Source organism: Periplaneta americana, chromosome 13 (assembly GCF_040183065.1).
Source record: "Periplaneta americana isolate PAMFEO1 chromosome 13, P.americana_PAMFEO1_priV1, whole genome shotgun sequence".
Classification (NCBI taxonomy): Eukaryota; Metazoa; Arthropoda; class Insecta; order Blattodea; family Blattidae; genus Periplaneta; species Periplaneta americana.
The window spans coordinates 153,352,549-153,368,991 of record NC_091129.1 but is presented as its reverse complement, the minus strand read 5'-3'; the positions used below and the strand labels follow the sequence as shown (position 1 = coordinate 153,368,991).

General features: G+C 35.4%; 1 protein-coding gene across 1 annotated transcript; it reads left to right on the top strand.

Annotated features, from left to right (window-relative positions):
- Positions 1–151: 151 nt before the first annotated feature.
- mle (dosage compensation regulator mle) lies at positions 152–15,560 on the top strand. The gene has a single exon (XM_069844484.1). It carries the CDS (start codon positions 460–462, stop codon positions 4,180–4,182), a length of 3,723 nt encoding a protein of 1,240 aa, XP_069700585.1. The 5' UTR covers positions 152–459; the 3' UTR covers positions 4,183–15,560.
- The last annotated feature ends 883 nt before the right edge of the window (positions 15,561–16,443 follow it).

Below are 16,443 nucleotides of genomic sequence, written 5' to 3'. Positions count from 1 at the left end.
TACGTCTTGCTTTAAAAAAAAAACGCACGGATATTCTCTGGTTGTACGTCAACGGAATGAATCAGCAAGCAGTCATAGGAAGCAATCTAGCGGGCAGTGGAATTGGACTCGTGAGGGTGGGCAACATTACAAACTGTACTCTTAATAAAGAATCAATATTATATTCAACTAAAATACAAGGCAGTAAAAGCAAATACAATCAGCATTAAATGAATTAAAACGTAAAAAGTTTTTGAATGATGTGATCATTGCTTAAGACATGAATTTATGAAGAGACGCGGAAAAGTATTTGTTCTTTACAATTGGTATTACTGTCGCATTTATTCCAGTAAGCATCGTGTAATGGCGTTGTGCCGGTGAACGATAAAAGGGTATTATTGTAGAATTTAATGCGAAAAAAAGTTTTCTTAATCTATCAGTGAACTTTCAGTCAATGTTTTCAGTGTAAACTTTATAATTATGAGTGATATAAAGTCCTTTTTTCATCAGTGGTGCACCAAACAGAAAGTGACTCCGCAGTTCGATGTTCGACCTACAGGTCCTAAACATCGGCAGCGTTTTCTGTGTGAAGCGCGTGTAGAAGGGTTTGATTACGTTGGTGCAGGTAATTCCACAAACAAAAAGGATGCACAAAGTAATGCAGCACGAGATTTTGTACAGTATCTTGTACGTCAGGCTCTTGTCAATCCGAAAGATCTGCCAACGGAAATAGGAACACCATCAGCGGTTGATGGTACAACACCATCAGAACTACCAGCAGGTGGACCTACAGCACCCCATGTATCTCTCGGGCTTACGCGTCCAGTTTTTCAACCAGGAATGGGGCCCAACGAAATGGGAGAAGCATATCGCCCTTACCAACGTGATGGAGACCGTCCACTGACGTACATCGACAGATTAGCAGAACAACAAAAGGTGGAAGAAGCAGAAGATTTAGATGTAAATGCAAGCATTCATGGTAATTGGACAGTAGATAATGCAAAGTCCAAGCTACATCAGTTCATGCAGATGCATCGCATTCAAACTGACTACAAATACACGCCTGTGGGACCAGATCATACTAGAAGCTTTGTTGCTGAAATGAGTTTCTATGTGAAGCAATTAGGAAGAACCATAATGGGTCGAGAGACAGGATCTAACAAACAGACTGCATCTAAAAGTTGTGCATTATCTCTAGTGCGGCAATTGTTTCATTTAGGAGTAATTGAGGCGTTTAGTGGTACTCTGAAGAAAAACAAGGAAAGTGAACAATTAAAACCGTACGAAGTACAACTTAGTCCTGAATTGGAAAAACAAGTATTTTCTGTGCTAGAAGACTTGCAGATAAAACCCGTAATTCCATCTGAGACCGAAGCGAATCCAGTATCACTGTTGACACCGCATGTTATTGATGAGTTTAGGGAATCAAAGCCACAGCCGGCTGGTGTAGTACCATGGTCTCCGCCCCAGCCTAATTGGAACCCGTGGACTGGTTGTAATATTGATGAAGGTCCTCTGGCCCAAGCAACAATGGATCAGATCAGTGAAGATCTTGGAACTAGTTTTCGAGAGCGAATGCAGAATGATACTGCGCTTCAAAGCATGGTGAAAGAAAGAAATGCTCTTCCAGTTGCTGCAATGAAAGGTCCCATAATGGGAGCTATCAACGATAATCCCGTGGTTATCATCAGAGGTAATACGGGTTGTGGCAAAACGACTCAAGTATGCCAGTACATATTAGATGACTACATTCAATCTGGACAAGGTGCGTTTTGCAATATTGTTATAACACAACCTCGACGTATATCAGCAGTGTCTGTAGCCGACCGTGTGGCCAATGAGAGAGCGGAACAACTAGGAATGAGTATTGGTTACAGTGTACGTTTTGAATCCTGTCTGCCAAGACCCTATGGAGGAATTTTGTTTTGTACCGTTGGGGTACTGCTTAGAAAGTTGGAGAATGGGTTGAGAGGAGTGTCACATGTCATTGTTGATGAAATTCACGAACGTGATGTCAACAGCGATTTCATAATGGTTGTTTTGCGTGACATGATTCACACTTATCCAGATCTGAGACTTATCCTCATGTCCGCTACTATTGATACTACTCTGTTTAGTGAATATTTCAATAATTGCCCAGTTATTGAAATCGAAGGAAGGGCTTATCCAGTGCAGGAATATTTTCTTGAAGACTGTGTGCAGATGCTGAACTTTGTCCCACCTGCCGATAACCGTAAGCGTCGAAACAAGGATAAGGACGATAGTGAAGGAACTGTAGGTGCCGAAGAACAAGATGAGAATCTCAATAAGGTGGTGTCTGAGGAGTATTCAGTACAGACAAGAAACGCAATAGCTCAGCTGAGTGAGAAAGAAGTGAGTTTTGAGCTGATAGAAGAATTGTTGAAATACATAAAAACACTGAACATTGCAGGTGCTGTCCTGGTTTTCTTACCAGGATGGAATCTTATCTTTGCACTGATGCGGCACCTTCAACAGCATCCAATTTTTGGGAATCAGGGCTATAGTGTTATCCCACTTCATTCACAGTTACCACGAGAAGATCAACGCCGTGTATTCGAGCCGGTCCCAGAAGGCGTGACAAAGATCATCCTTTCGACAAACATAGCAGAAACGTCGATCACAATTAATGATGTGGTGTTTGTGATAGATAGCTGTAAAGCCAAAATGAAATTGTTCACTTCTCACAATAATATGACCAATTATGCGACTGTTTGGGCGTCGAAAACCAATCTCGAGCAGCGAAAGGGCCGTGCAGGCAGAGTGCGGCCTGGTTTCTGCTTCCACTTGCTGAGCAGAGCACGTTTCGAGCGCCTAGACGAGCACATGACGCCAGAAATGTTCCGCACACCGCTTCATGAGTTGGCTCTCTCCATCAAGCTTCTGCGTCTTGGAGCGATAGGACAGTTCCTTAGCAAAGCAATCCAACCGCCACCAATAGATGCTGTTATAGAGGCCGAGGTCTTGCTCAGAGAAATGAAATGTTTGGATAAAAATGATGAACTAACGCCTTTGGGTCGTATATTGGCAAAACTGCCAATAGAACCAAGATTAGGAAAAATGATGATACTTGGGTGCATGTTCTTTTGTGGTGATTCATTGGCAACAATGGCTGCAAACAGCTCGACATTCCCAGAAGTGTTTACAACAGGAATGGATCACAGAAGATTGACCTATCAACAGAAGGCATTTTCTGGTAACCGTTACTCTGATCATGTGGCGATGTTAAATGCATTCCAAGCTTGGGAAGAAGCTCGAATGGGAGGTGAACAAGCCGAGGCTGCCTTCTGTGACCACAAGATGCTCTCTATGCCAACACTCAGAGTCACGTGGGAGGCGAAGAACCAGCTGAAGGAATTGTTACAATCAGTCGGTTTTCCGGAAGAGACAATGGTACCAACAGTATTCAACTACCAGGGCGGACCCGATCCTAAACTCGACATGGTGACTGCACTCATGTGTATGGGTCTATATCCAAATGTCTGCTATCACAAGGAGAAGCGCAAAGTTCTTACAACAGAATCTAAAGCAGCGTTGATCCACAAGACATCTGTAAACTGCAGCAACATGGAACAACACTTCCCTTTCCCATTCTTTGTGTTCGGGGAGAAGATTCGCACACGCGCTGTGTCTTGCAAGCAAATGACTATGATTACACCCATTCATCTTTTGCTCTTCGGTTCACGCAAAGTGGAATATGTTGATAACATGGTCCGACTGGATAATTGGATAAATTTACAGATGAAACCTAATGTGGCCGCTGCAATAGTTGCTCTGCGACCGGTTTTGGAAAGTCTGGTGGTTCGAGCTTCGCGTGAACCAGAGTCTGTAACAGAGATGTCTCCACTGGACGAGAAAGTGATGAACGTCATCAAACAGCTTTGCAGAATGAATGCAGGGCGGCACGGCCTTGAACAGATGGGAATGGGTGGCTTCAACACTCGTCGTCCACCTCGCGGCCACACGTTGGGCAACAGCGGTCCTCCTCCTCCTAAGATGATGCGTGGTGGCGGTGGTGGATGGGGTGGCGGTGGCAGTGGAGGTGGCTACAGAGGAGGATATGGCAACCAAGGAAGAGGAGGTTATGGCTTCAGCGGCTATGGGAGAGGAGGTGGAGGTGGCGGCTACCGTGGTGGTGGTGGCGGTGGCAGTGGTTTCAGAGGTGGCTTTCGAGGTGGCTATTAAGTGGACATTCCTGGATGGTATGTTTTAGTTGAAAGTAAATAATTTTACATCAGAAGACTTGGTGTGATGTTCACAGTGTTGCAGTTCATTATAGGAAAAGAATACTTTTTGTCTTAGTTTATAAGACGGTTAACATTTCAGTTCGTGTTGACAGCATTTAAATAGCATTTTATTGTAGTACAATATCTCTGTAACACAAGGTGAAGGTGAACGTTGCCAACTTGCCGTTCATTATTCTCAGCTCCTTATACATATTTGTAAATTAGGAGTTAAATCGTAAATATTAATGAGGATGCTATCCAGTGGTTTGGTCCATTACACGTCATTTGCTGTTTCACATTCCATTAGAATTCTAAACTTAGATAAATATCTTCTGCGTGATAATCATATTCTGCTATAGGTTTAAAGTTTTTAAACATCTTATCCTTCAATTTTTGCAGAACTGTTGTACATGATTCATATTGACAACACTGTTTCCTTACAGCTGCCAGTACTTTTGCAATTTAATATAACTTTCAGTTTTATAGAAAATTTACGAAGTAATATTGCGTTCCTAATCTTTATGAACTTACAGTTATTAATTAATATTAATATGCCCATACAGGTCCTGAGTTAAAGAAGAATTGTAACATTATTGCTTGCTCCTCAGACATATTCATTATTCACATTAAAAAGAAATCTGTTACCACTTTTATGATATAGGCTAGATTCAAGTTATAATCTCTAGCTGCTTAGAATTTTGCCTCTGCAAGTATGGTGAAATGGCAATTTTCTGAATTAATTTGACTTGATAATAGGTTAGTAACGAATTTCGAGGTTGGTCTCTCAAAGCTTTTACCTTACGACAAAGTTCATTTTCTTAAATTAACTGGTAGGAGAACTTTGTATCTTTTTGTAAGGTAACTTATTTTAAAATTATAACTACTATTCTGTACCACGTATCTCAGTCAGCCTTTTATAAAAATTGATGTATATTGGTAATTTGTGCTGTATATGGTGAGGGACTTACTTGCGATCATTGCTAACTGCTGTCGCTTACATGGACACCGGTTAATGAAGGGCTGTTTGCCAGTAAATTACCCATCTATAGACTCGAAATGGTGACCTTCAGGCTGTATGCATGCCTCGCATTTGTGAAATATACTGGAGTTCTGACTGAGAATTTTTCCCATGCACTTGTACTTTAATTCCCCAATAGTTAAAAATCATATAGATGCAGATAGGGAGCTTTTAGAGATTCTCAACAAAGACAACACGAATTGTGGTCATTGAATAATAGACTATGTGTATTGGCATTATTTTTAATGATACTCCATACCTGATTGCTTCCTTTCTCTGTCATTTGAGTAAAAATGGAGTCAATACAAAAGCACAGAGAAATTTTCAATAAGATGTTATTTTTACATATTCTGGTAATCCTTATTTTTATCTTTATTAATGTTTTAGAATAAGTAAAGAGGGCTACAGTGAGATGAATATCCCTTACTCTAAACTGTCCTTCATTCTCACAAGAGGACTGTGTATTCGTTTGCTCTTCTGATCAGAACCGACCCCTGCCCACACTTAGGATAAGTGAAATGTCATTGTAAAGGCCTGACACAGAACATTTTCACGTGTTTAACTTCGAAACAAAAGTTATCTTTGATCTGAAATAACTATAGACTGATGCAGATATTGATATTGTGCTTCTAGTGACTTTTTACTCGTATATTTATGTCTTACATGTATCTCTGTGTATATATGTGTGTATGTATGCTATCATGAAATACAGTAAATAAAACCTCTGTTAACTGAAATAAATTAGGCTAACCCCATTTCAGATAGGCAAAATGTCGGAAAATAAAACCATACCCATCTTTGAATGCATCACGTCTATTTAAAAACAAAATGTGTCTGATACATACAGTAAGTAGAGTATACCAAATCTAAATATTGAATCTTTACTATTTCTTTAAGAAAAAGTCCGAAATTTTGTTTTGGGTATTTGTTCACATCTTTTACTGGCAGCATTGTCATGCCTGTTTAATGCTACTGATGGGTTTAGCCAGCTTGTGTAGACAATAGGACATGCTGCCCTCGCACCATTCCTATGACTTGCTTAGTGACAACTGCTAAAGTGTTAAAATTAAAAATAAATATAATATCAGTGTACCCTATATCGTACGAAAATTTTTTATTTCATAAAATACAGTAAATATTGTAAATTGTTAATTTCTTTATAAAAATTTGCTTGCATGACTTACATATTTCCGCTAAATCGGTTTTCAGTTGGCAGAGGTTTAGTTAACTGAAGTTTTACTGTACAGGCCTATATATTATTTGCTGAAATTGAGGAAAAATTACAAAGAGTTGAGTGTGTATTAATTCTAAGATTGAATTTATTTAATTAGGAAGAATATCATCCAGTGATTTGTGTTTTTGTTCTTTTAGTCTTTTCTTATTGTTTCCAGTGAAAAAAAAAAATGCAGTAAAGTGTAAAAGGAATAGTATATTTATTTTTGAATTTGTCATATAAAAACATTTTTTCTGTATTTATGTTTTCATGTTACAGTATATTGTAAAATCTTCATTTCTGACAATTTTGAATTTCGTATCAATTGTTTATAAAAGAGGCCTGTCAGAACTACCTATGTTATTTCTTTAATGTTATAAATTTTTCAGAAACAGGGTCTTTCTGTAATTGTAATTTTCATTAGATTAAAAGAATATACGAGTTTAATATTGCAAATACATTTGGCATTTGCATTATAGCAGAAACATAGATGCATATTTACTCAGTTGTAGAATCTATTTCGAAGTGGTGCACTATTTCATGATTTTTTTTTTTTTTTTTTTTTTTTTTTTTGTTAAAGAAACCCATCATTACAATATTTGCATGGATACTTGTATATAACTGGGTACATTACCAATGTTTGACTCAGGTTTTACCTTCCCAACTGTTAATATCAGAAGATAATTAATTATCTACACCTATAATGAGAGTTTGTAGTTTCCAGAAATATATATTTTGAACAAAATTCAAAATACGAACATCATCATAAAATATAATATTAGTAAACAGTGTAGAATTCATGCTTGTGCAGTATTTACTGTAGAGAATGTGTATATGTACACAAATGAAGATTCCAGGCAAGGAAGGAGAAGTGTTCATTTTTATAAATACTATCTTCAATTTGATTGATAATTATGTGCCAATCTTTCGTCTACAGTTATTATATAGACCTAGTAATTAAATAGAGAAATGACTTAGGCCAATGTGTGTTTCTCAAATGGTCACGAGAATTGTTCCTAATAAAAAATAAACAAATTTTACTTGATACTTTAACCTAATAAATGCCTATAATTAATTGAGTTTGGTTGGATATTGAAGCAATGTAATTAAAATCAAAGAACATTATTATAAAACGACACATATTGTTATGGAAAGTCTTATATTGATTTAAGAAAGAGTTTTGTCTTTAAGATAGTAAACATCCAAGATTATTATATCAAGCTGTTATATTTTAGAAACGAACTAGAGAAGAAACTCTGTTTTTAATGGACATGCAACTTTCTTCCAAAATACTAAATAATTAAAATTCCCCCAATTTTAATAATTTCTTTCTTCTTTGAGGGACATCAAGCAAGCAAAAGATTTCAAACCAACTAGGTTTTCTTTCCAGATTTTAACTTGATCCAATACTGTGTCTTTACTTTACATTTGCTTTGAATTTTATCAGTTTAATTGGAACTGTTAATGTATTTCATGGTAATTAATAAAAAAATACTACAAAAATTCTTTGATAACTGTTAATCCACACTTCATAATGTGAAGGGATCAGTTTCACTATCACTTACCATTGATTACATTGAACATCAAGACCATCTTCTTCTTCATTACGAATGAATTGTAAAATCCATAAATTCTACACAGCTCTGTTCTCCTGTATTGGTAGTTTTTTGGGGGGAGGGGAGTGGAGTTGATATATTTATATGATTTCCAAGAAGTATAAAAGGCTTAAGATCAAACGGATATTTTGTTTTAATAGAAATTAAAAATTCCTCCTTTAATATTAATTCCAATTTCGTTAAACTCTCCTTAAAATACAGGATGTCTGTAAAGTTCTGCATCACAGGACTAAATTATTACAATTGTGGTGTGTGTTCCATCAAACTGTTCACATATCTGGAGGCGAAACTACATACATGAGTCACAAAGCCAGGTGACATGATGCATCAATCCATGACTTAGCATTTCTGAGCCTGAAGGAGCATAAAAAATGTACTATGATTTGTCGAATGGTGTGGGACTTTTCGAAAATACTGTACAGTATTTATATATATTTTGATTGATGTTAGCAGACTGTATGTATGGGTTTAATGCGTCCAGTGGTGACACACAACATTCATTTTTATTATCACTACCAATATTTCGAGAAACACACTCCCACGGACTCGAGAACAAGATGACAACTGGTTACACTTGAATCCCAACACAACTGTTTCAGTGTGTAAGTAAAGAAAACAAACTAGCCTCTTCTTCAAGTAACAATTTGTAACCATCCTTGCTTTCTTCTGTCATGTGCAGATATGCTTCACTGGCTCTAACATGGGCTTGTGTCTCTTTGCACTGGCTGAAACGTTAGTGAATGCAGAGTAATGGGCAAATGCCATATTAAGCTGAAGATTCTATGCTTTATGGGTATATCGTGTATTAAAGCAAGTGTTTTGTGTTCTTAGTTAATTAGAGGCTGTGGTTTTGTTAAAAGATGTTGTTTAATGTACTTTTAATCTCTTATTTCTTTAGTAAAATTGATACTTTAGACTTTACTAGATTAATTGAGGTTATATTTTCCTTTACATAAAATGCAGGTGTTTCGGATGATACATAATTTACAGTAGGCAGCTTTTGCTGCTTGGTTACATGAGAGAATTCAGTAAAAGAATGCCAAGAAATTAAACTTTGTGTCCAACAATGTGTGTAGAATTCTAGATTTAACTTAAGTCACCTAGTATCTCTACTTATGATGCAGATTTATGTATTGCATTGTGCACAAATGCACAAAGAAAATGTTCTTTTTTTTTATATGTCTTTTTCCATTTTCTTTTTGTTAGTACATCTTTCACTTCCATGAGATTTGATTAGTGTAGATTTTAGGTTTAAGTTATAAACTGTATGGTATCTATGTCATATTTCAAAGTAGGCCTGTCCATAAAACTTATTATTATTATTATTGTCTTGATGAGAGGCAACAGATGAATGTAATATTAATTCAGTTTTCATTTACTAGCTTACAGGTTGAAGCTAGGTTTATGCCTTTGTGTAGTATTTCAGGTCTCAGATTGAACTTACATTATTCAGTTTTCGGTGTCGTTATAGTGTCTGAGATATTGTACTAATAAATGCATTCAAATGCTTTTTTGCAGCCTTCAGTATTAGGATAGGTTTAATAATTTTTGTGAAAAGTATTGCTTTGCTAAAAAAAAATGTGATTTTGACATATTTTTTTTTTTAACTTTGCAGCAATTTAATACAGTAAAACCTGTTCAAGACGGAAGTGGCATGGTCCTAATTTTTTTTCCGTTGTGGACAGGTTTCCGTGTTATTCAGGTGTGAAGGTAAAATGGAATATTTTATCATTTGCATAAATGAAAAACAAAATGGCATGCCGCAAATTGTAGGAATTACAAAATATTCCGTTTAATGACGTTAAATCAGCTTCCTTTCACTTATTTAATTGGTGAACGATCTTGATGAAAATCTCATTTCGTGTATAAATTGTATCGTAACTCACTCATTAAACACTGTAAAGTTTATTAATTACACTAAATTTAATATCTAACACTATAATATAATACTGTACTGTATATTACAGCACATTATTTAATTGGACTAGAAGCCTAGAAGCCTTGAATTCTTTGCCAGTTCAAGGGTTTTCTTTGCAGGATAGGTCCAGAAATTTGCAAGAACTATGAAAGGGCAAGAACAATCCGCTCCCACAATAGTTCATTTATTTCTATGTAACCATTTGTTTTCTCTTTCCTTTTATGTCACCATTATTGACTGCAAGCCACTCACTCATGATACGGCCTTTATTTTTTAAAGTGTTAAGTTACACCTGAGTTTTCCATTCATACATTTCAACATTGTTTTCCATACTCTTCGTTTCTCATTTTCCTCGATAACTTTCACTTCATCAATTAATGATAGTGCAACATTTTTACGCAACTTTTTTTTATCACGAAATCGCTAATACACTTGCGTTCTACCCAGCTACGACAGTATACAGGAGTGAAGCATTGAACATCTTTGAAGGGACTCGTCTGCCTAGTCATTAGGGTAATAAAATTTATGACCATCAGGCCAACACACCCTCGCACCCTCAAAAATTTTACAAAGAAAACTTGTTTTTATTTCAGTGACCTACTAGTATTTCGTACATTCCTTGAAAGCACTTACTGTTTCAAAATATAGTTTACATTAAAGTAGTGTGTACAAAATATTATTTCCGTTTTGAACAGTAGCAGACAGTTTCCGTTTCCACGTTGGACAGTTTCCGTTTTATTCAGGAAAAATTACACATAATACATATGAATTTCGCTGGGGCCAATAAATTGTTCCGAAATAGACAGAATTCCGGATTATTCAGGTTCCGATTTGAACAGGTTTCACTGTATTTCATAATGCATTATTTTTAAGAAAAACAAGAGAATCTGTGTGTACATTACAGTCACTGAATCCAGAATCATTGAAGGTTGACAAATTGCATTAGTTCTGTGTGTGATTTATGACATTTAGAGTTTAATTTGTGGTATTTTGATATTATGCCACATCTTGAATTTATGTAGATCTAAGTAGAGGTATTGTACTTTAGAATGAAAACTGTAACACCTGTCACTGTGTTCTGCCAAAAATATGAAGTGAGTTTGTTATCTACACTAGCTGGTCTGGTGCATTGATAAACTGTACAACTCTCAAGGGATGTCAGTCGATATCAATTTTTGTATTAATATTGAACTCTCTATGCAATGTAATTATTCTATTTATACATTTTTTTAGACATCTATATTTAATAAAATGTTTTTATGAAATTGTTGAAAACGGTTAGTAAAACTTAATAATATACAATGTTTATTTCAGCTCACTAGCATTAATACCTACACTACATTGCAGTGAAACCTGCATTAAGCAGCTGCTATACATTCACTAAATTGAAGTAAAAAAAAGTCGTAAAGTACAGAAACTGGTCTTATTGTATTGTGTAAATTAATAATGAATATATACATTCAAATATTAACTTCTTATTTAATTATTATGAAGTTAAAACAATAAGGATACAGCACAGAAAATGTTTAAATACATTTATGAAAATAATCCTTTAGTCTGGACTGAAATCAATAACAAAACTAAAAATCAAAACTTGAGAATTATTGTAACATTTAGGCTACATTTTACATCCATTCTTGTATTCACAAGTATGTTTGTTGATAGGCAAAGCACATTCAGTTAGTACCAATAACTAATCCAATTCAGTGTTATTAAAAAGAATTCTGATAGCTTTGATAATTAGAGGCAGCGAGGTTTTGCAAAGATCTTTCATAGATATAGCAAATACAGCATTCATAGCTGGCTGTCAAGTAGATGTGAATCTGTGAAAGTTACATATATTATTATCATATACAAGGACAGATTGAAGTATTTGGCCTATTGTTCGGAGCAAGAGGAACAATTCTAAAATTCTCAGTTGAATGTTTTAAGTCTTTTGGAATTCCTTTCAATATTTTGAAAATTATTGCTATAGACGTAATGAAATATTCTGTTCAGATTTTACGTAATCACCTGTACACCTAAATTTCCTTATATTCTATTTGATTACTAATAATTATTGAATAAAAGTACTTTCCCAAGGGTGGCTTTCATTTGAAAACAAAAATCGTAAATAGTGATAACGCAAATGTTTATTTTTATTTTATTTCTTTAGTATGCTGTGTCTTTGGCAACCCTTACTGGAGGGCAGCTACCCTTGTGGGATTTATATATTCTGCAGACCACAGTAAAATAATGACTGTTGACATAATGAGATTTTACATGGACTTACTTTCGTGACAACATCAGGAGGTTTTTGGCCTTGTTCACAAGCTTCCTCCATCTGTTCTGTTGTGTGCTTTATCCTCAGTTAACTTCTATGTGATCTAGGTCCAAGCATGGGCTTTATAAAGAATTAAATCACGTTTAAAGGAGGGAAAATCAGACCATTTATTGAGGTTACTGTTGTATAGCAATGTCTGTTCTTGCAGGTTTCACTGTATTTCCATTTCCACGTGCTCGAGCTTTAGTGTGTGTTGGCATCAAGAAGACTTTACATCAGTTGTCATTTAACGGTTGAAGTATTATCCATATTTGTTGTGTCTTTTCCATTTCTTTTTTTCACAGAAAGACAAGGACGATTTGAAGAACTCCATATTCACGGAACTTTCTCCCAAAGTTAAATATACAAACATAGAGTAATGGTTTTAAAAATGTGTGTTTTGTTTTAGCTCTCACTTAGGGACTGTTAACCATAATGTAATGGAGTTGAAATTCTGTATACAGCTCGTTATTGCTGGGTATAACAATGTGATACAAGAGAAACTGGATGGCTGTGTAGTTCACGTTTATCATGAAAATAAAATTTTGAAGCCAATTTTTCATTATGTTCTCAGTGCCGTTGCGTTGATAAACATTCTTTCTTCAGTGAAGACTTCTCTTATATTTTTCAGTAATTCAGTTATAGTCGGACCATCGAATCTGTGCCCCTTTAGCGCTGTCGTCGTTCTAGGAAAAGTTAACGCCTCTACTCACTCCATTCCACCAGCTTTCCTCCCACCACGTCAAACTGCAGGCCACGATAGGGGTGTTGCCAAACTTCCGCCAAACAGTGTTATGTCTCTTGAATATTGCTTATTAATAATGTGAGGTTAATTATTACTTATTCATAATTTAATTTAAGTAGGTCTAATGAGGCTGATTGACTTCTACGATTATTTGGAGATAATTATATGATTACAGTGGATATTTGTTGGTTAAATGGAATTTACGCGAAGGGAATCTGTTTCGTTTCTAAAAAAAAAAATGTTTTCGTCATAAATACTTTTTCTTCACCTTATTATCTTATTTTGTTAGGTTTGGAATGTGATCTTGAAGGCCTAATAAAATTATAAAATTGTAGGAATTAATGAACACATAGTCATGTACCCTCTTTCTTTCTCATCCGGGCTAAGGACCGGCTATGGCGAAGTTAATACATACTACGATCTTATTTACATACTATAAAACATAACATACTGATAATGTGCAGGAGTTCTAATTTATTCTTATGAAAATAATTTACATATTTACAAAAGACCAAGACTTGTATTATGCATGAAATTACAGAGGGCATATGCCGGACATATCTGAATCTGAGTCACTACTATTGCTGCTGCTGCTGTCTTCACCCAAGTTTATAACAAATCTAGCTACTTCCTCTTCTATTAATCCGTAACGTTTCTTTCCCACCTTGGAAATTTATTGCTTTCCTCGCAACCTTCAATAATTTCTTCAAAGTCGGAACTTCTTTCTGCATGGTATAAAATTCTTGTATCTTTCTTCTTAAAATATATCGATCCATATCATCTACAAGAAATTAAAGGTTCCCTTGGTCTGTTCTTCCCTGACGATTCTAGCGTTTCATCTCCTGCACAGACTCCCTCTCGCCTGATTTTCTTTATTAGGTGCTCTGACCTACCTATATAAATTACACAAAAATGTTGTATTATATACGTATTAGTTAAGTAATTTTAATACGTAATCAATTGAAATAAAATAAGCCTCATCTGTGATCGCAGCTGCTCTTTTTGTTGCCTGATTTAGAGGAAACAGATACCTATTGACCTGTTTGTTTCTCTTCATCGAAAAATGCTATTACTTGCTTAATAATATTTTTTTCACCACTCTGTGCTACAGTATTGATGTTGCGTTGACAACACTGGACTGCAAGTGCAAATAAACTGAAGAAGGTTCAAAATTGTGAGGAGTGGGGGAGAGAAAGGGAGAGAGATAGAAAAGAAAGAGATAGGAATGCAGGGAGGGAAATGAATTACCGAGGCTGAGAAGGAATTAGAGTTCAGTTCGCATATCTTACGGGGGCACAGATCCGATGGTCCCACTATACAAGTAGAGGATGTAGATGTCTGTATTACATCTGTGTCTTTTTAGGTATATTGTAACTGAATTCTTGTGAAGTATTGGGGAAGTCTTTATATTTTGTGCAACCAACTTGATGCATCATATGGACATTGAGACATTTGAAAGCATTGGCTTAGAAATTGACTGTTTTGAACCATGCAGCCATCCTGTTCTCTGCAAAGCACTGAGAAAGGATCTGAGAGAATAGTACAAATCTGTCGATACCCAATGTAATAAGAATTAAGACATATTATAACTATTCTCAATACAGAAGTACCCGTATGCATTAAAAATTGATATCGATTGACATTCCTAGTGTTCACAGTCCGACCTTCCAGAGATTGATAGTAAATCTCTAGAAGTTCTTCTTGTGATATATTACTAAACAGTTCCAGACCAGTAGCAGTAGGAAAAATAAATAATTTTTTCTAGTTTACTATGACATTAAAGTTTAATGCCATGATCAATACTAAAATGTAAGTTTTTGTTATAAGTTACTGAATATATAACTTAGTAATTTCAAACCATTTAATGGTTTTTGGCTTCACCTTTCGAGCTTCTATTTACATATTTTTGTGATTTTCTTCAGAGTTTTGTGTGTTTTTTCCACTGAAATTGGTGAAACTAGAATATAAGTTCAATAAGCTACAGAGTTTAATTATTGTCATAACATTTTCGTGGCTTATGAAGGGCATATTAGTTGTAGCTTCAAAGAGTTGGTCTTAAGGTGTTCGATGTTAGCCAGTATATGTTAATTGTAACGATATACCAAAGTTCATTTCGCACTGTAGTGTCATAATTAGTTGCAATTGTAATTTGAAAGTTACATAACCTATTAGTAGCAAACATTCAAATAATTTTGCTCACACTTCGGGTTGTACCAACATTATAATTATCGGTTTGTTTTTTCAAATTGATCTCTCTTTCTTATAGCACTAAGATAATAGTAACACATGTATAGAGTTTTATATAAGCTAACTTCGGCGTAGATTCACTCTTGAATGTCATTCCTCTGTCATAATCTGTTTTAATTTGGAAATATGATATAATTGTTTTGGTGAATGTATAATGCATATGAGTTTTGTGTTTATTCAGGAAAAAAAATACAAAATTGAAGGTAATTTCAATAGAGGGATATGTAAACATTTGAAGTATATAATAAATATCTACCTAGTTGCATGGCATAAATTTACACTTCCGTATATCCTCACTATGAAACATTGTCTGATTTAATTTTGCAGTAGCTATATTTTTTTTGCTGTACATCGGATTTGTTTTCCAATTACAAATTGGGCAAATTGGATGTAGGAAATGGTTTCTCAGTTGGATCTTACAGAGTTAAGTTATGGTTCTGCTATGGCGATCATCACCAAACGAACATCGCTGTTGAATTAACTGTAGGTATAAATATATGAGGCTGGTTTCTTTACAACGTTCAGCATGAGCTGCAGCAATCTGCGTCGGCGTTCATCGCTCTCGATTGACTTGGCTGCAAATTGACAGCGATCGTCATTCATTTAAAAAACAGAAGAATGATGATAATACAATATGGCTGCAAAATGTCGTATATTTAGCAATTTCTCACAAATAAATGGTGAACTTTCTAGTTCACTGTCAAAGTGAACTGGCCCTAAACTAAAGTAAAATTTGAATAAATTGCAATGAATTCCTGCTCTGGTATTGCCATCTTTGTCCATCAGTAACCCATCTGTATTTATATATGCAACCAGTGGCGGCTCGTGGGTATTGAATTCAGGGGGGCTGCATACAAAAATAAACCATGCAACTTACCTCACTTAAAGATTAGTTCCATGCGCCTTGTCTTGTAGGTTGCAGATTTTTAAATCATCTTATTAAAATCCAATATGTCGTTTAACATTGTCTGTACAATGGAAAACATAGCTAATGCAGTCAGTCTCTCTTCTCTCGTCGTATTTTTAAGATAGCATTTTACTCTCTTCAAACACGAAAAGCAACGTTCTGGTTCGGAAATTGTCATTGGTATGGTGATAGCTATGCGTAGTAGTTTCACAACTTCTGAAAATGAGGCCCGCAAGCTCTCAGATAGAAGAAAC

Excerpts from the sequence above, each read along its gene's own strand:
- mle (XM_069844484.1), top strand. The coding sequence starts at position 460 with ATGAGTGATATAAAGTCCTTTTTTCATCAGTGGTGCACCAAACAGAAA.